Here is a 24437-nt window from a genome sequence, read left to right on the forward strand (position 1 = left end):
AGAAGAACAACATGAGCTCAAGCCAGGTCCCTACCAAACTGAAGCAGAGGGTAATCCTGTCCCACTGTGTGCAGAACTTCTCTATATCAGCTGGACAAAGCTAACATTACACAGTAAGTGAAAAGGTAAAACAGACTTTTCTGTAGCATGACTAAACCCATGAAAGACCCGGCAATACATTAATTCTGCAAAAGCAACATCATGAAGACAATTTCTTCAGTGCTACACTTCGAGGTTGTTGCAAGTGACCAAACTCATTTCTTCTGAGGCTTACTGCCAGTTAGTGAAGGCACCGTAACAGACCACATGCCCTCTGCCTTATCCTCAGACAGGAAGTACATTGGCTTAGCTTTTAACTACTTAAAGCCATCTTTAGCACAACATAATGCAACTAAAATTACCTTGTCTACTGATCAAACTTCAGAATAGCAAAAGAAGACCCCAGATGGAACTGAGCATTTAATTCAGTAGAAGCCGGAGCAGATGAAGTACTCATCCATCTGAAGGTAACCAACACAAGGCACTCACTTCTAGCTGTAAAAACAGCAAAGGAAATAAAAATAGAGCCAGGTGCTTCCTACAGCAGAAACCAAAGTAATAGGAGAATGCAGCACTGCAGAGCAGCCCAATGCCTCTGGCAAACCACAAGCAGTGCTACTTTTGACTTGGGTGTTCACCTCCAAATGCTTATCACCCTGCAGCTACAGCCAGCTGAGCAGCTAGAGAAACAGTATGCACCTGCTGGTACTGCAAACACCTCTTTTCAGCCTACTGCTGCCAAACAGAACTACCCCTCCATGCCTTGGGGGAAGGCCTGTCAGCCTACAAGCAGCAGAGGCAGCCTTGCTGCTTCTTCTCCACCAGAAAGGCTGTGAAAAGCCTGAGTGAAAGCAGAACACAGACTGACATGCTGCAGCAAACCAGATGGATGGCTAAGCTGCCAGCAAACTCAACTGGGCTGCTGTTAGCCACCTGTGTAAACTGTGGGATTTGATTCCAGCTGCTCTCACAAGGCATGACCTCCCATGCAGGGTCAGAACATCAGCCACCCTCCAGACAAAACGAGGCAGATACAAGAGGTACATTTCCCACCCTCCCTCAAGAAGACAACAAGCCAAGGGACAACTCACAGCATATAGGTTCTCTGATCCCAAACTCAACACCTGCCTACTTTCCATTAAACCCAGAATCACGTTTGTACTTCCTCTTTTGCTAAGGGAAGCACTGCCTGTCCACTTGCCTGTTTTGGCATATTCACAGTGCAGTTCAGCTTGGAAGGTGCATCCACACTTCTGTATTTTTTTCCCTAAAATAAAGTACTCTTGCTTAGGAGAGTTCAAAAGTCCAGTTCTTCTCTTCCAGAAGACACACATATGACACTGAATTTCACCAATCTTTCACTTAACAGTTGAAAACAGTGCTTTGTTCTGCTGAAGCATGCTCTGGAGCGTCTCTACTAATGATAAAGCCACTAGAGTTTTCAGCACTGGTTAGTCCTGTTAAGATACTCCTTAGTCCTAAAACATTAACCACTTTTAAATAGATTTATATTTCTCTAGGGTGATCTGGGTAGGATTTGCAGCTCACTGCACTTAAAAGGCCTTTGGAATGATCACAAAAAAACCAAGTTTTATATTAGTTCACCTAAACAGGAAAAAAATAAGTACTTAAAGGTAATCTACACACAAAAAATCAAATCCAGGTCCCTCCCTCTAATTATTTTAACCATCACACTGACTTATATAGACATCTACATGCTCACACAAACCCATTTAGCTGAGATAAATTACATGACTCCAGTAGAGACCGGCTTCTTTTCCCAGAAGTTACCTTGAGCACTAAGTGAGGATCACCTACCTACATTACTTTTACAGTCAGTGAAGAAAGATGTTCCCACAAACAAACCCGATTCTGGCTATTTCTGAACTGCAGGACTTTGTTGCTTCTGGCACCAAGTGAACATCCTGGCAAATTCTTGTTGACATGTCAGGTGGAGACCAAAACATTATTGCTCCTCTACTCAACACAGAGCTCTTTGCTACCACCTCCCAAAGACAGCCAGAGACCTGAAGCAACAAGCACTCTACCGAGAATATGGAATGAGCTCCTTCTCTGAATGGCTTTTCTAAAGGGTAGATCTTTTTTCCAAGCTGACAAAGAGGAAACATAGGAAGTTAGTCTTCTTTACATATAATCCTTTGTGAATACTCCCATCCCACCTAAGATGTCTGTAGCAGTGACACAGCTGAGAGATTTTACTCCATCTTTACACAGACTAAAACCTCTTTTCATACAGCATTTTTTGGCAAAGCTCTCTAATAAGCACGTTATTAATTTAGACAGCAAAAAAAATATAGAAGTATTGCTCCTGTGTTGATAATATGTTCTAAGTACAGGCAAATACAAAGTTGTGTATTCAAGTGAATCAAACTTCTCATTTCAAATGCAGTGACCTTCTGTCACTTTCAAACTGACTACGATCTAAGGCAATATAAATAAAATGGGGATTTCCACAAAAAATCTACCGGACTATGCTCTACTGAAAATACATTTACATTGTGCTTATTAGAAACTTATGCACAACCAAGATGCGTATTCTTGCAGATACCTTTTTATGGAAACTTTAACATAAAATATGCTTTCATTATACCACAAACATTTAAAAGTTGAAAAGATACGTAGTACAACAACCCAGTCTGACCACACTGGAAATATTATAAAAGGTTGACTGTTGAAAGGTAATAGAAATACCAGTTCACAGGCATCAGACCTATGTGAAATAGTAACTTTTAAGTATGACCAATAAAAGAGCTCAAAAGTAGCGAGATTACGTCATTGTTTCCTGCTTGTGAAGAGGAGCTATTTTAGCTAAGTGAAGCTGAGCAAAGAAGAGGAAGTCTAAACTTTCTACAGATTTGGGGCCATGAAAGAAGCATCTCTGAAGAAATTTTGTAGAGCACGAAAGGTGAGTAATGACTCCTTATGCCATGCTAACTAAGTAACTTGGATATTCATACGTGTTGCTAAGAGACTTCTTTGTCAGAAGCTGAACATGGGTATTAATTCTAGAACTAATGAAAAGCCTTTTAATTTTTTACTGCACTTTCAAAATAGCAGCAGCATTCTGTAAACAACATTTAAAGAAAAATGACTGCATTTGTAAAAACATAGTACCATAAATACTGTTGTTCAGGATTTTAACATAAATTTTAAAAGTATGCAATAAATAAAATCATTGGTAAGTACATCTATCACTAAAAGAAAAATGTTTCCATGAAACTAAAACTAGGAGATCATGATACGTGGTGTCTCTACTTCACTGAAAGCCATGTTCCCCTTGGGGCAATGCAAGCAAATATAAGGAACAAAATAAAAAGGGGGATTGGGAAGAGAGATGCACAGATGGTCCTTTAAGTGGAACCAATGTTACCTAACTCACATTAAGAATCTGGAGGAAAAGATTTAATTGTGATTTTGCTGTGAACATCTTGTTCTCATACAAGGCACCTAGCTGGCCTTCACAATTCACATTAGACATTCAGAATGTCAGTTATAATTAAAAAATTAAAAGCTTGATAAAACATCCAGACAAACAACAGAGAAATCATTCAGAATTAACACAGACAAGTCTTCCAGAAACCAGTGACTCCAGGGGCTCTTCAGCAAGTGCTTTAATCAATACCAATAGGTAAATGTTCCCATTATGAAAAATGGCAACTAGGACAAAACCATCCACCCAGAGGCACCTGAAGATCTGCCTGGGCCAGCTTGGGAGATATCAACCTGAACTCCATGCAGACAAGTACTGATGAAAAAGCAAAATATCTCCAATTGTGTATCAATGCAGACAGAACTCATGCTTTTTAAAAATGCCAATATTTCTTACCTACATAAACATTACATTTTAGGTTCTTAAAAATTAACTTTAAACTCAGAAAGTTGGGAAACAGTGTCTCCAGCAACCAAGTAAAAAAACACTAAAAAACAAAACCCAACAAACCCTTTTTGTTACAGCAGGTCTGTACATTGATATATCTCAAAACTGTCATGAACTTGAAAAAACCAGCAAACAAGGCATGGGCAAAAGATCACACCAGATTGTTTCTATTCAGCTTCCTCTCTTCCAATCAACATCAGGCTACTGGTTATTTCAAAAGCATGACCTGACCAGAAACAGTCACTGCAAATCCAAAGGAGACAAGAACAGAGCCAAAACTAAAATCCATGGTTTTTCTTAATATTCAAGTGAATTCTTCTACCTGTCTTATACATTACTACTCAATTCACCTGCCAAACCACTCAGAATATTGAGCTTGGTAGTTCTGCATTGTCATACACAATTGCTAGCACAAGACAAAAAAGACACAATGTGCAAGGGTGGGGGGGGGGGGGGGGAGAAAAGTATTAAGCAACATTTGGACAAGTTTGAGCAACAGTAGTGGAAGTAGAATAGTGTGCCAGATAGTATCTTAACTATGCTGCCAGCACATGCACAATGTTTTTTAGCATATGCCACCTAATCTTCAATAAGGTTTGCTAGCATTCTTTAATTCTTTTATTTTTCTTATTTTTGGAGTTATTCACACAATGAGGAATTTGAGAGGCATTCATACAGATGAAAACCTGTTTTTTGCACTACATACATAGCTTTTCCCATACAAAACATAAATTCTGATGGATGTTCTAATGTGCTCATCTGAGCAGAAAACACACCTTTTTTGTTTTGTATAGCTGAAAAAAAAGACCTTGAAGTTAAGGGTTAGTATTTCCATGCATAACTTTTTTTTATATCTGTAAACTGGAGAATTTTAAGAAAATCAGAAGCTCAAATTTCAAGGCAGAAACTAACCTATATAAATATTTAACAGGTCATATTTAAGTTAGTTACTCCATGCTTCTCAAAAGCAGCTGGTATTTGCCAGTGTCAAACCAGGATGCCAGATTAATAAACACTGGTTCAATCCCCTATGCATTCACGTAGAACTGAGAAAGTATTTGGTAACATTACAGAGAAAGCATTAACTAGATGGGCAGGAACAATAAACCTGGTTTTTAATGCTTTCTTCACTTCTGGAGATAAAACACACAGGAATTGTGCACTGTTCTGCTCTTGAGAACGGTTCTGGTGCCTAACAGATACTGTAGAACTTCCTTGGCTGTTTGTCACAAGTGGGAAGATGAGAAACAACTAACTTGTTCCTCCTCCTCTTCAAAAAGTTGCCACAGGACTGGGTAAAAGGCCTGACAAAAGGAACCCTCCCACATAAAGCCATGAAACTGTGACCACAGCAAGAGCCAGGAAAGGGCTGGGGGTGAGGGTTAAACAAAGCACTCATGCAAACACCAGGTTAAGGTCTGCCATCCACATGGACTCCAGAGCAAAGCAGGGATCCTCTTCTTCACCTCTCATCACCTCAGCCTACACAGTAAAATTTCAGATGTCCAGCTCCTATTACCAAGCTGCATGAAGGAACATAACTGTCCTCTGGAGTAGCTGGCTACCAGACAGCAACTCTTCCCCAAAAACAAATACTGTTTCCATATGGCCTGGGTGGAGACTGTGCTGCTTCCTTTCTTTTTATTTTTTTAAGCAGGAAGTCTATTAATCTATTCATTTTATTTGTATGTTGGGTGGGTGGTTCTAATGCCCTGGGATTAAACACTGTATTAGAAGCTACATAGATACTCAAATAGTTTTTAGTGTCTTTTATGAGCAACAACCTGTTCTTTTGGGAGTTAAGTAGGTCCTACACAGATAAAAGGTGAAGTCAATACTCTGCATATCCAAATGTCACTACGTACCATGCTGACTTGTTTCTATTCATAACTAGTTTTAGTCAAGAATTTTTTAACAAAGACAGCTTGAAGAACTATTTTCTTTAGAAATTAGCTCTCACAGCTCAAATACAACTATTTCAATCTAATTATCAGCTACTGATGCATACCTGAAACGTCAATCTTGACTTTTTAATTCCTTATACTAAAAGGCCCCTTAACTAATTAAAATATTCTATTAAAACATACTTATGAATACTATTTTCACAAATCTGACAATACATATATTTCCCTCAGAGGATGATAATGTATTTGCAGTCAGAAAAAGCAACAAAGCTTGCACATTTCAAAGCTAAACAATAGCTTCATCACTAAACACCATCCTAAAACAATCTTCCTGCTTGTTTTTAAAGATAAATTTTATTTGACCGAGAATAACTCCCCATATTTTATCTAATTTTAGGGTATTTATGGTGTGCAACAACTGTTCCTCAGTTCAATTAAACTATGATGCCAGAAAATCCCCACCCAGAAGAATACAAGATTGCATCACTGGTCTTCTACAGCTTTGTGTTCACAGTGGGATTGTTGGTGAATGCCACTGCACTATGGGTGTTCAGCTGCACTACCAAGAAGAGAACAACTATAACTGTATATATGATGAATGTCGCATTACTTGACCTACTTTTTATATTTTCCTTGCCTTTTCGGATAATCTACCACGGGACAGAAGTGTGGCCTTTTGGAGATACATTCTGCCGGATCATGGGGGCTTTCACTGTGTTTTATCCAGCCATTGCTCTGTGGCTGCTCGCTTTTATCAGCGTAGACAGATTTATGGCTATTGTCCAGCCCAAACATGTCAAAGAACTAAAAAATACAAAAAAAGCTGTGCTGGCTTGCACTGGAATCTGGATAATGACCCTCTCAACAACATCTCCACTGGTGTTTTTACGATCTGATCCAGACCAAGCCTCAAATTTCACCACCTGCATGAAAATGCTTGATATCATCCATTTAAAGGAAGTAAATACATTGAATTTTTGTCGCTTGATTTTTTTCTTTTTGATTCCCTTATTTATCATGCTGGGGTGTTACCTAGTCATTATTTATCATTTTATTCACGGCAAGACTTCCAAACTGAAGCCTAAGGCCAAGGAGAGATCCATAAGAATTATAGTTACTCTGATTGCTCAGGTACTCATCTGCTTTGTACCCTTCCACATTTGCTTTGCCTTCCTGATGCTGCAAGATGAAAATACAATTTATAATCCCTGGGCAGCCTTTACCACCTTTCTCATGAATCTCAGTACATGCTTGGATGTTATACTGTACTACATTGTTTCCAAACAATTCCAGGCAAGAGTCATCAGTGTAATCCTGTATCGCAATTACCTTCGAAGCGTGCGCAGAAAAAGTTTTCGAACTGGAAGTGTAAGATCACTCAATAATATGAACAGTGAAATTATATAAAAAGAGAAAAAAATGTCAGGGGACTTTTACAATGTAAAAAGTGATTATTTTTCCAAATTCTAGCACTTGGCCACACAGAAGAATGTTCTCTAACCAAAGGTAACAGATATATTTGTTGCATTGTAAAAATGATAGAATCAGAATAATAACTGCATGTCTTTTTATTTGCTCAACATCTTTTGCTGTTTCACCTGAAATGAACTAAAACCCAGCATGAGTGCTAAACTTTCCAATGCTTTTATCGCCTCAAATGACTGTGAATATTGTCAGATGTTAAAGTGACTATTAATATAATAAAGTATACAACACTGAAGAATTATGATGCAATGGAGACATTAATTTTTTATATTTGTACAATCAAATGCTCCTGAAACTACTGTCTCTCCCACACTTATAAAATTAACTTCATTCTCTCAAGATCAAATTTATTATGACTTAATGAGAAGGCATATGTAGGTAAAATTTATATTTTACTTAATTAAAAACTTTTTTGATTCAGATTTCTTTGTAACTGACTACATTCTGCAGTCATAAAAATACCATCAAAGAGTACAATGGTCAAACTGTTCATTACCTACTTGTGGGTATCATGTGCACACTTTTGATACTTTTGCATAAAGTATCTTTTTACACATAGGCTGCTAATGTGTCTGGAGAAATTAATGATTTCCTATGTCCCAGCAACAAACTCTAGGTAACAAACATGAGTAACTGCAGTAGCTACTCAAACTTTCAAAATCTTTTGAATACTCACACGCTACAAAAAATATGTCTTTATAATATCAAACACATGCTTTTTGTCCTTTATAAATCAGTCTTTAGATACTTTCAACAGATGCTCTGGAAAAGTAGAAATTTTTTTTAAAAGTCTAGTATAGTGTTTAATATTAAAAATCTAACTCCAAGAGTTTTTATTACTACCTCAGAGTGTACAGCAATGGAAACTCAAGTCTCTGTGATCTCAGCTGCCAGAAGCTTAACCACAAAGGGTTGCAAGCTCTGTGGTTTTACTGTAACATACCCATCTTTTATTAAGTGCAGAAATCTCAAACATAGGTTAAGCAAAACTGAACCCCTGAACACCTTAAAACTGCAAGCATGAAATGGAGTAACAAGCTTTGGCACTCAATTTTTGAAAAACATAGAAAATACCAATATGAAATGCATATGCATTTAAAAGTGAACATAAAGCACATGACTTACAGTTCTGTTGCCTTTCTGATTTAAGACAGAAGTCAGCACATCCTGATTCTAGTTTTTACAAATTGAATGGATCCGAACAATTTAGACTGAACAAATACAACATTAATTTGTGTGCTGCAATCATGTTGCAATCATGTTAACAGAGGAAATGAGACTGATTGGAAACTAATCATTGTATGGATAAATTATAAATTAAAAACAACTCATAGCTAAGAAATAAATGTTTGAAATTTCAATAGTTGTGCCAAAAACCTTTACACTTCAGTTCAAAAGAAGATTAAATCAATTTGAAGTGTTACATGAAGAAAATTTTTTAAATCACCAGAAAACAATCCCCTGAAACAATATATAAAATAACCAATGCATTAGAAGCTACTTACAAACCAGAAGGCAAGCTGTTGATGGTGATGCCAAATACATACTGAGTGATTTCTACAATGAGAAGATCAAACAAAGCTGAGAGCATCCAAGTGCCCAGTAAAAAAGACTGGAAAGAAAAAGGTTAATCTGAATCAATTAAACAGTTTCAAAATAAGGTTTAAATATACCTCTAAATATTAAAAAAAAAAAAAGAAAACCTCTATCCTAGTTCAACTAAGACAAATTCAATCTTTAACACAACATAATTCCAGGTCTACTTGTTTAGATACTGAAGAATCAAGAGTAAGATTGTTTCCAAAATTAAATTTGATTGGTCTGATATCTTACGACTGATACAGCTGCAAACAGAAATTAGAATAATCCATTGACTGCAAGATATTATCAATATAAATTTATTAAAACCAAATGATATTTAGAACTCTTTAACACATATTTCTATACAACATGCTAGAAATAAAACTGCAGTATTCATCCAGGAGTACAAGACTGAATTGTATAGCAAAGTTTTTATTAAAAAAACCCCAAAACTGGAACTTACTGAAAACTTTCTGCTGCCATATCTTCTTTCAAATATTCTAAAGTTGTAAATGAGCAGACTGCTGCAGAATGTGTCTTTCAAATCAAGACATATTGTTCTTCCACATAAAAGTCTCCAAATCTGTAAGGTTAATGATCATCATGTTAAGCCACTCTTCCTTCAAGGAAATTCTTTATAGAATTTGTGCTCAGAGAGAATGCAATGCTGGAGTCAGGTAACAGAAATGCAGCACAGTTAAGGAGGCAAATATAGAGAGTAGAATGTTATGGAGAGTTCAAGAAGTCTCTTTAAAATATTTTCAAGGCAGATGTCTAACTGTTAAAATAAATAAACAATTGAAATTAACTCAAATACACTTTCAGGTTCCTAGTTTACACTTACAAATAAAAGTGTGACTTCCAACAGGTCAGCCCACAGCCTGTACTGGTGCATGGTGTTACTCCTCTCTGATGCAGGAGCTTGCATTTGCCTTTGCTGAACTAAGGTTCCTATCGAGCCTTTTCTCCCCTCTGAAGAGCTGCAGAATTAACAGGTGTAACAACTACAAATCCAAGTTTTACATCACCCACAGGCTTGCTGAGAGTGCTCTGTCTACTGCCCAAGTTATGAATGAAGATACTAAAGAGTACTGGCCCAATCCATTTCACTCACCATTCTCACTATTCCATGTCAACATGCCTGATTTTAAATCCTAGCCTGAGTACCACCCCTCCTAAGTTGAGGCTGGCAGGGCTATGACATTGCAGTTGAACATTTCATGTCATGCACTAACTGAGCCGCCCTGACACAGACTATGAAAGGCTTCTAGCCTTACTGCTCTTTGCTTTACCTAGCTTAAAAAATACATAGATCATGTAATGAAGATCTTTTACACACAGCATCTTCATTGCTCTTGAGGGCCCTCTGTATGAAAACAAGGAACAGTTTTTGGACAGTAAATATTTTGCCTTCCAAATTAAATGCACTGTTCACTTTAATTTGTGCGCTCTCTACCAGCTTTAAGAAGTGTTAAAATCCAACATCCAAAATGTTTGTTCAGCCCCTGAAAAAAATTCTTTCCATTAAACACATTCTTGGAGGTGAATTTATTCTAAACCAATTTTCTTTTAGGAGTTATATTAGCACCAGATGGGAGTTAAACAATCTGCTCTCTCTCATCTCAGAGGTACTCAGTGATACAGTATATAGCTTGCTCCAAAAGCTGTGGCAATAAGTGAAACAATCTCATGAAATAAAAAATCCAAACTCACAAATTCCCCAAAGCACCACAATAAAAGTGTCATAGCTTTTACAGATACTTGCAAGAGTTTATGGTTAAGATACAGCAGAGATGTTTTCTTTGAATAAAATGCAGCTATTACTGTTTTTCAGCAGATCAAGCAAATGGAAAGAGAGGATTCCTCTGAAGACAAATCACAAAACAAACAAATAAACAAATCCCCAAACCCACAAAATTTAATTTAAAACTTGAATAGTTTCTCAGATTTTTTCATTCCCATCCCCAAACACTTGGCTGTAACATTTTTAAAAGGCACACATTATTTATGTATTTTCACTGCACAGCATCAGCAACACACTTGAAAAATATGAGTAGTGCTCTCACAGAGTTGTCATTTATTATTACAATGAAGCCCTTGTTCTTGACAAGAAAGGCTACAGAGAGTCCAGTAGCACAGAGCAGCACTAGCTAGGTCTAATAATTTTTTAAAGCTTACAGGCTAGGCATCCTCAAAGACATTAATTTGACTATATACCTTTTGTTTGATGCAACTGTGAAATCTTTGGGGCAAGAAAAACAGAGGCATTTGCTGACCCTTCTCTACTGAGCAGTAGTTTGCCACTTCCAAAATTAAAAACATCCCAAAACAAATACCCGCAGAACTTCTCTAACCACTTTTAAGTGCATTATTTCAACATTCAGAGCTGATACTACAGGATCCTTAATTAATTTTAAAACAAAACTTCACAAGATACAAAACCTAAAAGACAGAGTATCTTAGTTTGAAACAGGAATGAGTAAGAAATTAACCAAGTCAGACGATTACTGAGGAGCATGACAAACTCCCCCATGGAAGAGTTTGGAAATCCAAAACCTGGAATTTTCAATTTAGAAGCAGCAGTTCTATTCATTTGGCAAAGTTTAGTTTTCTGCAACTAACTACAACAGTTAGACAGAGAATGAAAGTTATGGCCTCTGTTGCTAAAATAAAGAATTTAAATCAGCATGCCTAATCAAAATAGCCCTCCTCAATCTCAACAATTAGGCACAATAAGATAATGACATTCATATCACAATATTATTAAATGGGTTAAGTCACACTTCATTCACAGCAAGTTTCCAAATGCCAATGCCTGAAAGGAAAAATTACACAAACCAAGTAATTTCCCAGACAAGAAAAAGAAGTGAAAAGCAATGTTGATTGTTTCAGATCAGTTTTTCTCATGTTTTCCAAAAAATAGCATACTAGGGTTATACAAAAATAGGTAAGAACAAGCTGGTCTACAGCAGTGAACAAAGGGGAAGAACCAGAGCACAGACTGTGGGGATAAATTGCATGGAAGACCACAGTTTGCAGTCTCTTTTCATACAAAGTGAACAGACTCTTACCTGAAAATCCTCTTTTACAGCTTGCAGGTTATACGCAAAGAACTTCTGATAATGTTGGAAGAGCAGAGTCAGCAGAATCGAGATGGCACTTGGGACTAGTAACAAACTCTTTGACAAAGGCGCTTTATCTTAAAGACAAAACAAATAAACAATCAAACTATTTTAGAGGAAAGTCTTCCCCTTTCAAAAAGTGACATATTTAAACAGGTGACTGGAAGACATAATAGCAGTGACACCACCTTGACTTTTTAGCTCAACAACTTCCCAAGCTGTCAAAAACTTGTGAATAGATAGGAAGAACACACTAATCAAAGGAAATGTTTAGAGATATTAATGACAGTTAAATATTACTGAGATATTTTGTTTCCAACATTGTCTCATGAAATTGGCTACAATTAAATGTAAGTTATTTGCACCTATAGAGGTCATGTCCTCCTATACAGCCCTCCTAAGGCCCAATTGCATTTCAGGAAATACAACAATCACTCTTTTTTCTAGCAAAATATATGTGAACATCTAATCAAATACTTCTGTTTCCATTGCATTAGGGATTAAGATTAGCTTTTTCTTAGAGGCTATGAAGCAGGAACCACCATAATAAATGGGCTTTCTCACCACTGCCCTTAGATCCACTATTCAAGGAAACATACCTAAGTCAGTTTACATAATATTCATCTTCCTTCCATTCAATCATTAAAATTATTTGTAAAGAAATTACTAGATCAGGATGTTTGTGACATCAGAACCTCTTTCCCTCTAGGGGCATGACTTTCAGAAAGGACACTCAGGAGAAAGCTAGCAAAGAACAGCAAAATCTGCAATACACATTTCACATTTACTAAAATATGCCAAGTAGAATATCCAGCAGGAACACAGCCAGCAATTCACCCTAACCCATTGCAGTTGATGCAATAAAACACAAACTCTTGCCCAACAACTCAAGAGACTCTGAAATATTATTTATTCTATAACTTTTCTCCTTCCTACATATGCAACATGAATCACATTTACTTCCTTTCCAAACACCTCAGCTTTGGCACAGAATCCATTCATTTTCAGACAACTGTTTTTGCAGGATACTGCAAAATCCATAGCTCTGTTATCATTCTTCTTAATATAATAAAAGGACCAATAAGATTACTTTAAAAGTACTAATGGGGAGTAAAGAGCAGGAGCACAGGAGGAACAAAACTGCATGAAACAGTGTAATACAATAAACATTTACTACCTGTCCATATTAAAGTGAATACCATGAACAATTTTTTCAACATCTGCTGTGCACTAGAAGAATGAACTCCTAGAAAAAGCAGATGGCAATAGGCACCAAAGAGAAGATTTTAATTATGACACAATCCCACTGCCATCGAAAATATGGCTCTTGCTACATAGTTTAGGCATGATCCTCATCCAAGTATTAACTGATGACATCAAGATGGGCACTGTTAGCTGTTCACCACCTTGAAGTCTGCAGTCTTCTGATGTTCCCCATGTAAAAGAAACACATGTATGTGTATCATAATGAAAACTTGTACTTAAAACTGTTAATTCAGTCCACACCCATAGCTTTTGAGTTCATTATTTAAACATGTAGTTTCCATTTAAGCAAGTACGGCTTTGAAGAACCATCCTTTTATAGAAATTAGGCAGTGACTTGGATTGACACAGGTTGATGCTATTACGCTAAATATAAGATCTACTTTTATGATTGTATGAGACACCGGGGCAGAAAGTCTGGCTGATTCTTCTTTTTAATGCATGAAAATCATCTACATTTCAATCTAGTATCTTTCTTTGGGTTTTTTTGGTTTTTTTCTCTCCAGAAATAAAGTCTATATTCTTTAGACATCCATGTTTTTTTAAATTATTCATTCCTCTGGTTCAGTTGGGCTTTTCAAAACCACCAGAGTACTGTACAACTCTGGGGAGAAATAAGAAGCTGGAGCTTCCTGAAAGCTACTATGCAGACAATGCATACACATATTCATTTGAAACCTCAAGCAATATTCCCTCAGTTAACTTAGTTAAAGGTCAATTTTATAATCAGGATACAATTTTTTCATACATGGAAGTACAGCCTAATTCGTAAGAATTGTAATAGTCAAAACAGCAAACATTTCTGAAACAAAGTTTGATTAAAATTGTTATCTTACTATCAAATGCATTTACATTATTTCATTAATTTTAAGACATTTTCACAAGAACTTATTAATCCTATAAAACTTTTTACCTAAGGATCACATTACCACAGACACACATGACAGACAACAAAGTCCCTAGATATCCCATCATGACTGTATTTTTCTATATAGGTTTAATATATAGATTTTACTGCAATTTTTTTATTGTTAGATCATTTTTACATTACAGGTAATATACACTTGAAATACTTTATCCTATCAAGTTAATTCCTAATTTGAATGCTTTTAAAAATAACCAACAGAACCTTATCTGTTTTCTCCAGAAGTGTGAACACACATTTTTATTTAGAGCCTCCTTTTAGCTTTCAACTTAGATACTTTAAACCCTGATACAGAGGAAAAGCACTTATTATTAGACATGTCATCAAGTGAAAAACCACAGAAGCAACTAAACCATGAATCTGACTGTCACCCAGAGGGAACATTGTGTGAGTGATGGAAACTTCTACTCTCCAGCTTCTCTTAACGTCATCATGGTTGAGAAGTTTATTCTTGTCTGGTGAACTCGAAAAATATAATAATATATCCTCTGAAATTCTTTTTCCAAGTGCACAGTGCAGCAGTTTGCTCTGTCCCTCAGCAGCATATAGATCCTTCTCAAGGACGGCTGTGAGGTCATGGGGAAGGAGCAACCTTCCCAATGCTGTGGAATGCCTCAACCACGTCAGACCAAAAATCACAAACAGTGCCAGATTTTGCACAATTGGGCATTCTGACTTCCAAGTCAAATTGCTTACTTACAATGCAAAGCTAAAATTTAGAAAGTAGAATTCTAATCCAATGAATGTGTGACCATGTGTGAGATGGAAATAGTTACCACAAACCTACCAGGGCACCAGTCTGCTGGCAGCATCCATGCAAATGTGCACAAGAAGGAGAAAACACACTTCATACCACATAGAGAAAGAAGAAGGAGAGGATAAACACTCATTTTGACCTTGAAAGTTAAAATATATCAAATACTGTCTTCAAAGATCTTGGAATATATTTGCAATCCCGAAGTACTCCTTAAGTGGCATTTCTTTCAAACAACAGGTAGTTACACCTGTTACTGGTTACTGGTGCTGGAACACATCTACTGAGCATCCAACTAAGTACACAGAGAAATCTTGTTAATAACCAGCAGAATATGTCCATGCTATGATGAAGAGCAAGGAATTAGCCTCCACTACAGATCTTTGCTTCTGCCTGGTGCAATGGAGAAGTTCTCCCCCAAAACTGCCCTCATCATCTCATGGGCAAGTGTCCCAGCCTTCATGCTACCAAGTATGCAATGCAAAGTTGATCTAAAATGTCACATAAACGACAAAACCACTTCTAAGCCTCCACATTCCACCCCTGCACTTTTTACAAAGCCCACAGATCCTCTCCTCCCACAACCTACTATGTTGCTGGCTGCCAATGCCTCTTTTAAAATATAGAGAGTAAAGGATCCAAGTGTCCATCTGTCACAAACAGAGGGGGAGGTTTATGGCACAGCTGCCAGAGTTACAGCTTCAGCAATCACCACTGCACTAATGGCAAGAATGAGAAGCTACAGCAGCTACAGTTTTTGTCCCTGCCTGTTCACTACTCACTGGTGAAGAGACAGCAGATGGGCATAGCAAAACAGGCAGCCAGACCAAGCTACTGTTGCAGAAGAGCCCTTGCAGGAACAACTTCATCCCTGGGACTGCTATTCCAGGCTCAAGATTCAAGTGTTGACTTGGGAGAGGATCTCATTGCCAGCTGATGTGAAGTGATGAGCCAGCTGATGAGCAGTGGCTGCAGAAGCTCAGATTAGCTCAGGGCAATTTCTGTGGGGATCCCTACTGAGCTTACACCACAGCTGCAGACAAAACATGCTGTGTAACAACTCTTTTTCCACTATCGTCCGCAACTTTCCCAAACCCAGCTGGTCTAAGGCAGGCACATCACTTTCAAACAGACAATTAACTGCTGGGGGCTACTATAATGGCACAAAATACCCACAAACCAGTTTTTAAATGCTTATACACAAGATCTGTGAATTAAACCGTAACTGATATGCATCTGAATGCACAGTACTTCCCAAATGCACTTACAGAATCTGCATTTTGGGGGGTTGTTTTTCCTGCACTAAAGCATCACGCAGATAATATTCTATTGTATTTCAAGACCTGTCCAATAACCTGCAGCAGGCTCACCAGCCATCAGAGATGTTTGTTTGCAAGTGAAAACAGAGTATCACTGCAGGAACAGTTTTTCACCAAATGTTTCTAAATTCAATCCAGAAGCTGAGAGGTGAATAATACTAGTATTAAGAAAGTTAATAGAGAAACCTGTGATCATGCTTTAAATCTGTTTTCTAAAGGCACAGGTAAGACTGTAATCAAATCACTTGCCTATGCACTTACTGCTCAGAAAACTGCTAGGTGGAGCTTAGGTCAAAAACTATTTAAAAAAAAAAAAAGAAGACGCAAAAAGAAAAAAAAATAAAACCTTTGTTTATAAAAGCAACATTTGAAACAGAAATTGAATCAAGTTGAAAGTAACAAAAATATTCACTCCATTCAGCAGACTTTTCTTCCTTCCAACCAGAGAGCCATGTTACCATACTACTTTTAGTGTACACTGTCAGAAATATCACGTATGGCTACAAAAGACTGACCATGTGGACACCCCCACACAAGCTTGAAATGAAATGAACTAGCTGTGCAGAAGCAGAATAGCCAGAGTTTTGTGGTCAATGCTATGCTGCTCCCAGGGCTCAAGCTAACCAGGCTACACTGTGGCATGCTGATGTACAAGCTAATTTGCTTTCCCATATAGAACTGTACTGCATAATAGTGTAATGCATAAAAGTCTTATGTATTCAGTACATGCTTCATTTTTCCTTCACTCATACCACAAAGCATTAATTTACATAGCTTTATTATTTTCCTGACGCCTCTGCACAACAGAGTTCAGTCCTGCCACTTATGCAAGCAGAGGAGCACAGAGATCCCTTCCTGCCTTGGGGATTTTTAACAATTTGCTAGCACTGCACTACAAGGTTCACAGAGGTAAAAGCCTAAGTTGCACTAGGGAGTTCAAAGGGTTCTCCTCGCTCCTACTACAAAAAATAGCTTGTGTGCAGCAGTCAAAGTAGTCAAATATTTTCCAGATGTAACAAATGTACACGCTTTAAAAGAATGACTCAAGTTTTACCCTAATAATGACTAACTCTTAATAGGCTTTCCTACTAGACTCCTGTGCAGTACATAAACAGCACAAAGAATATTGGGAGGGAATATTACAGTATCTGCAGAAAGATTTCATGTTGGTCTAACTGGTTTAAACTGTTGGTAAAGGCTGTTGTGTCTTATAATGGAAAGCCTTCCTGTGTATCATACTTTGCTCCTGGGATGGAGCCTCTTGGCAAACCAAGCAGCACTAGAGTAAAGCAAACAGCCAGGCCATTCACACACTCATGTGAGCCCTTGCAGAACTGCTCAAGTGTTTCAGCAGCATTGTTCACAGGACAGAACCTGCCAGCAGACTGCAACAGAAGCAACCAGCCTGGGTCTGGCACCACAGCCCACATCTCAAGCACACCTAAAGCCAGGTGCTGCCACGATGGCACTCCAATGCTCTTTGACAAGTCAGCTGAACTGAGTTAGTGCTCTGATAAGCCATTAGCACATGTCTGTGCTGTGTCTCCTGCTAGTATCCAGAGCCACTGGCTCTTTTTTCCAGAGCATACCAGCTCCTCCAATATTCCAGATAACAGAAACAGTTTCCACAGCAAGGGCAAACTGTCTTTGTCCTTTTAAAAGGTGGTGTCCTTTGTTTCCTGGCTTCCCTATCTCACAATTGTACCATGTACCAGGTATGTTTATTTTTACATTTACATCTCCTTGTCCCAACATTACAGATGTCAATCAGTCTGTCAGAGATGGCACAGCAGGCTGCAGGAGCCTTCAGTGTGACCTAGTATGATTATTGTTATTGCTGCTGAACCAGGTGTCCACTTATTTTATTCAGGGTCACTGATACAGTTCCCATTATCCACCAGCACTGCCTTCTGCCAGAGGTTACCAAGCCCCAGGGGTAGAACACACACGTACAGTTCCCTGGTGCAACATCAGCCAACAATTCATTAATTACCTGAACCATCAGATTCTGTGCATCAGTGACAGAATCCCACACCCCTGCTGCTACTGCAGCAACTTTTGCTACACACACAGAAACAAGTCTGAGGGCACAGGGACACCTGCAACTGCCATAGTCATGCCCTAGGTGAGCATACGTCACTGCACCTAAAACCATGCCTCCACTGGAGTTTGTCAGTGCACCTGTACCAGCCAATTCTTACTGTAAAAAAAGACACTTTAGGTCAACAGGTAAGTTCAGTAAGAACTGAAAGATTAACTTTTGAGAAGGAAAAATAAAAGTACAACACTGAGCTGTGTCAGGAAAGGTTTAGGTTAGAAAGGCTCTTTACTTAGAGAGTGACCAGGCACTGGAACAGGCTCCCCAGTGAAGTGGTCACAGCACCAGCTTGACACAGTTCAAGAAGCATTTGTACAATACTCTCAGGCACATGGTGTGTGATTCTTGTGCTGTCCTGTGCAGGGCCAGAAGCTGGACTTTAGATAATCCTTTTTCAGATCAGGCTATTCTATGATTCTACTATTTTCTTTCTGCAGAATAACATATTGTCTAAGTTTCTTCCCTACCACAAATATGTTTCTTATGATAACCATTTCCCACTCATCCTTCTGATGGACAAAACCTGGAAAAACTTGTAAATACTGACCATGACTTTCCACCCATTCAGTCTAAAAAGGATACTCTTACTCTTCCTCCTACATTCTTTCTCATAGAATTATACACAGACACATGCCATTGAAAAGCCAGTCTACAGTATCTACTGGGGGACACAGGGAGGGATGAAAAATCAGGAGCTGCAAATCAAGGTAGAGTATTATCAGATCCAACTGAAAAAACACTCTTACCTTCTTTGGATTCCTCATACAAAATGTATTGCTACAACTAATATCTTCTTAAATGCCAGAATTATTCCCCCTAGTCAGAGGGTGCTTTCACACTCAAACATATTTCACAGAATCAATTAAGTTGGAAAAGACCTCTGAGATCATCAAGTCCAACCTGTGACCAAACACCATCTTGTTAACGAGACCATGGCACTGAGTTCTACATTCCAGTCTTTTCTTAAACACCTCCAGGGACAGTGATTCCACCACCTCCTTGGGCAGCCCATTCCAGTATCTAATTATCCTTTTTGTACAGAAATTCCTCCCAATATCCAACCTGAGCCTCCCCTGGTACTGCTTGACGCTAAGTCCTCTCATCTTGTCCTGTCACTGGTTACCTGGGAGAAGAGGCCAACCCCCACTTTGCTTCCTTTCAGGTATTTGTAAAGATTGCTAAGATCTTCCCTGAAGCTCCCTTTCTCTAGGCAAAATAACCCTAGCTCCCTCACCCACTCCTCATAGGACATGCATTCCAGAGGCTTCATCAGCTTCACTGCCCTTCTCTGGACATGTGACAGCACCCGATGTCCTTCCTAAATTGAGAGGCACAGAACTGGACAGTGTCCGAGGTGTGTCTTCACCAGTGCTGAGTACTGAAGGACAATCACTGCCCTTGTCCTGCTGGCCACTCTATTGCTGATGCAGACCAGGATGACACTGGCCTTCTTGGCCACCTGGGCACAGTGACTCACGTTCAGCTGGCTGTCAACCAGCACCAAGCCGTTTTCCTCCAGGCAGTTTTCCAGCCACTCTTCTCCAGATCTGTAGTGCTGCTTGGGGTGGCTGCAGCCCAAGTGCAGGACCCCGTACTTGACCTTTCTGAACCTCCTAGTGTTGGGTCTCGGCCCATTGATCCAGCCTCTTCAGATATCCCTGTAGAGCCTTCCTGCCCTTCAGCAGACGGACACTCCCTCCCATTTCGTATGAAGCACGCAGTTAGTCAGCAAAGCTTTGACTTATCATTTGTCCTCGCCTGCTCTTAGGACTGTGGTGCCCAAGTCCACACCGCAGCCAGACCAGCTCCTCACCACTGCTTCCAGACGCTGCAGATTCTCTGTCCTGTAAACCAGCTCAGAGCCAGCCCTAGATACCTGTGAAGTCAGTTCAGGTAGCACCGGGACATGAAATTATTTACATGCGCTGTACGTAAAAATAAAGCTAAGCAGAGCTAGGGGTACGCTAGTCCTTACGTTTGCCTTATCAAGAAACTGGTCTTCACAACCAAGTTTCATTTCACATTAAGGAAAGAGGGTTTTTTGCTTTTTCTGATACGTATCTTGGCATAGAGGTCTATATCGATGTAGGCAAATGCATATAAACACACAGAGACACATCCACAGTCAGATATACACACACACAGACACATCCACAGACACACCCGCCGCTCCTCCCGCCGTCACGTAGTTTAAAAGTCCAGCCAAGAAGGGACCGAAGCCAGCGGCTCCCCCGGGGCCGCCGGCGGCAGCGCCGCCCGCGCTCCCACCCCTGGCCGCCGCCCTCCCCGGACCGCGGCTGGGCCGGTACTCACAGAACCCGTTGGAGCCGGTGCTGGTGAACATGGCAGCGGCCCGGCCCGGCCCGGCCGGCGGGCGCGGCTGGCGGAGCCCCCGAGGTCGGGCAGCCCCTGAGGAGCCGCGGCGGGCCGGGGCCGGGGCTGGGGAGGGCTAAGGCGGCCGCGATGGGCCAAACGCCGCCGCCAGGCGACCGGGCGGCGCCCCCTGCCGGGCCCGCCGGGCGGGCGGGGGGGGGGCGCGGGGGGCGCTTCGGTGTGAGTGTGCTATCTGTAATTACTCCTGTCTTCAGAAAGGGAAAACTTTTTGCCACTGAGGGTGGCAGAGCACTGGGACAGGCTGCCCAGAGAGGGCGTGAGGTCTCCCTCTCTGGACACTTTCAAAACCCACCTGGACACATTCCTGTGTCACCTGCTCGGGGTGACCTTGCCTTGGCTGGGGCGTTGGACTAAGCGATCTCCAGAGGCCGCGTCCAGCCCTAACTATTCTGTGATTTCGTGATTCAACACGATTTAAATTTTAAATTTGGAGGTGACTTGACTCCTTACACTTTGGAAAACTCCGTCCCTCGAGGCTCACCCTAATTTGGGGTGTCCAGCAGGTAAATGTCTCGTTAGGAGCCGTGGGTAAGCTGTCATTGCAGCTAACGGAGACAGAGTCAATACAGACGGAGTCTGGAGAGCTTCTCGGGTGGCCAAATGAAGGTGTCTGCTTTAGGATCTAATTAATTGCTCCCCAGGCGCCACCAAGGGACCGCAGTGAACAGATCACCACAAGTTCTAATGGCACATCAGACACCACCTCTCTAACAGCATGGTAGGCACCCAGTATGAGGTGAGCCAAATTCCCGATTTCATAGGAGATGTGGTATCATAAGGGTGAAACTATTAGGGCACCAAATTTCACTGACATTTTCAATGTAAATATAGAAATCAGACTTCACTGAAGTAAGTTGTGTTAGGCATTTAAAAAGGTGTGTGCATTTTGTGTTCATGTGGTGTCAGAACTGTGGGCCTCAAAGTCACATTTACCTTACTGCAGTACAACACTAAAAACAAGTGCCACTCTGGAACTGAAAAATGTGACTTGTCAGCTATGTAACAATTTTTAAGTGGGCAACCAATAGTAAAAAATTTTAGGTAAGTCATACTTCTCTTATATTCCAAAAATTTTGTTTTATATATATAACATAAAAATGCATTTTAATATTTGCATTCAAATGCAACTATTAGCTAGCACTCAGAAATGCTGAGTTCCTGAATCTTTGTAAACATAATCTTTTAAACACTGCCAAGGGGACATAAAAAGACTTTATGCTTTGGTCCACAAAGGCTTCAGCTAAAATCAGCATATTTATTTTTTTTTAAATGGCCAATTTCCAGCACTAACTTCATATTTCTGTTGCTCACTGGTCCTCTCTGTACAAGGCCTGCATCAGGCAGGTGGGATTTGGACTCACAATCCTCTCACAGAGCAGGAGGTATGTCTAAATCAGCCAGGAGGAAGAGACAAAGAGATAGCACATTGGAAATCCCGACTTATCCCAAGCTGAGGTTCTTTCTTCTGAAGAGAATCCAAATTGGATTCACAGCATGAAACCTATCGTGTACTTTGTGTCTTTGGCCACAGACAACCAGCTTATTCTCTGCTGTTAAAGCACAGCTGGAAGAAATTATTTGCTACAGAAATTTTCCTTCTTTCTTTCAAATGCAAATGACTCTGGCTGCTGTATGCTACATATGCAAACTCTGTCTTGCCAGAGCACTGCTGAATGCCTGAAACCACACAGAAGTGACAGGCAACCCCCATTTCTAAGGAATGGAAGGTAAATAAGGCGGTGCAAAGCTTGTAATAGTTCTAGCATGAAACCACTTTGGGAAAAGCTTGGGTGCCTCCTGAAGCTTTAGGGATCTAATGAGGTTCTCATGGTTTAATTAATTACCATTTTGAACTTTTTTGACTAACCTCCACTTAAAGTAATTAAGCCTTTTTGTGGATCTGCCTTTACTATAGGTGAGGATAAAACCTGAAAACTTTCGCAGTACTGCCTGTGTAATAGGCTTAGGAATGTTCAGTGCTGAAGATAAAGCTTGCTTTTATTTCTTTTCAGTCTCACATAACTGACTGACAGAGCAATCATTATTTAGAAGTTCACAGTCCTTAGAGCCAAGACCTAGTGTTTTCCTGTTTCATAGGCTCGGTTTTGAGGATTTCCCTAGATTGATGTCCTGCAAGGTAATCATATTAGAGGGATTCTCCTCTGCAACGTCAGGCACTGGAATTGGATTCAAGTCATAATCACTGAACATACTAGAGACTTAGGCATGTATTCCACTGAATGAGGATGCATTTGGGAAATGTTTAAGGGCCATTTTGAAAGCAGCTCTGTAGACTTGTTATCATTGACAGATACAGCAAAGCTGAATGGGTAGCAAAAGTTGGCAAGCTTCTCCCAACAGCAAACAAAAACCCTTGTAGATTTGTCAATAGTGCTGGAATACAGTGAGCTGCCTCTCAATCTATTTGCTGCTATCTTATAAATGTCTACAAATATATTACGGAGTCTGTGAACCCCCAATGCTATCCCTTGTTTGTTTTTTTTTAAAAAAATAAATCAGTATTTCCGGGATCAGATGAGATCCACGATATATTTTTGAGAAAACTGCACACCCCTGGCTAATAATTGTAGTTTCGCATACTGATTGAATAGTAGAGGAAATGTAGTTTTTGTTCTCAGATACAGTTCCAAGCAGAGAAGTATTTTTATCACAGGACTGTCACTGTCAACTGATAGCATAAGAATTAAGCAAATTATTTGCATTGTTGGAGTATACAGCGTTGACTACTTTGGAGTTAAATGAAATCATCAGTTCTCATGCTTGCCTTGGAACATATCCCAGAATAGGAAGGCTAGCACTTATCTACTAATCTACTCAGAACAAGCTTAGAAGGCTTTGACACTGCTCAAATGTCAGCTTGAATATCTCCCATTTGTTTATTACATCTAGTTAGTGGGGTCAATGTGGTATGGTCAAAAGAAAGTTATTTAAATTTCCTGCTCAAAAGAAAATCCCAGGAGACTGGAATTTAGATTTCTACTTTCTAACATGATTAGGTTGCTTTCTTCTCTGAACTTGTGATGTTTCTGAAGTAACTCTTAATTACTAATTAATCTCCAACAGTCAGATGCTCCTCTGGCATACAGAATGAAGGACAGAAGCTGAGTAACGCAGGGTAGAAATGTAACACCTCAATTAGGTATTTTCTGACTAAACTTAGTGCAGGTTAATGATTCTGCAGGTTAATTGCAAGTGTTCCCTGTCTCTTTGAAGTCTTGGGTTTCCCTGGCATTTATAGCTGCTCTTGCAGTTATTACAATTACCTGAAATTTTAACAGATGCATAAAGAGAGGTTAATTTAAGGATTTAAGGATTTCAGTAACGTCTCCCTACAGTTTCTAACCTTTGTGTTCAGTTACAGAAGATGTTAAGGAAAACAGCTGTGCAAGACACAGACCCTGCAGAGGAAAATTCAGCAGCAGTGCAGCTTGTTGATAGCAGCTTGCATAGGAACAGGAGGAAGGACAGAAGGCAGAGACTTACTGGGCTGCAGTCAGACCCATCTGACCTGTACCTGTCCAAAATCAGTGAATTTCTTTCATTCTTTCAGAAGTGAACAAAACTTTATATTGCAGCAGATCTGCTGTCCTCCTAAACTCTAGTGTGATAATTTTATTACATAGTTTTGGGGTTT

At 39.6% G+C, this 24437-nt stretch overlaps 2 protein-coding genes across 3 annotated transcripts in view; one reads left to right on the forward strand and one right to left on the reverse strand.

Annotated features, from left to right (window-relative positions):
• The window catches only part of UBAC2 (UBA domain containing 2), an 84803-nt gene extending 63982 nt beyond the window's left edge, over positions 1 to 20821 (reverse strand). The window contains exons 1-4 of one of the 2 annotated variants that reach the window (XM_033514002.1): positions 20702 to 20821; positions 11979 to 12106; positions 9371 to 9490; positions 8832 to 8938 (exon numbers count right to left, since the gene is read on the reverse strand). In XM_033514002.1, the coding sequence (XP_033369893.1) occupies positions 8832 to 8938; positions 9371 to 9490; positions 11979 to 12106; positions 20702 to 20732 (386 nt within the window). In that variant the 5' untranslated portion in view covers positions 20733 to 20821. The remainder of the gene's footprint in view (positions 1 to 8831; positions 8939 to 9370; positions 9491 to 11978; positions 12107 to 20701) is intronic. The other variant, XM_015630900.3, reaches the window with a different exon arrangement.
• GPR18 (G protein-coupled receptor 18) lies at positions 2859 to 7746 on the forward strand. The gene is made up of 2 exons (XM_015630914.2): positions 2859 to 2965; positions 6239 to 7746. The coding sequence occupies exon 2, from the start codon at positions 6283 to 6285 to the stop codon at positions 7246 to 7248; it is 966 nt and encodes a 321-aa protein (XP_015486400.1). The 5' UTR covers positions 2859 to 2965; positions 6239 to 6282; the 3' UTR covers positions 7249 to 7746.
• Positions 20822 to 24437: the final 3616 nt, after the last annotated feature.

The sequence above is a fragment of the Parus major genome, chromosome 1 (assembly GCF_001522545.3).
Source record: "Parus major isolate Abel chromosome 1, Parus_major1.1, whole genome shotgun sequence".
In the NCBI taxonomy this organism is placed as follows: domain Eukaryota; kingdom Metazoa; phylum Chordata; class Aves; order Passeriformes; family Paridae; genus Parus; species Parus major.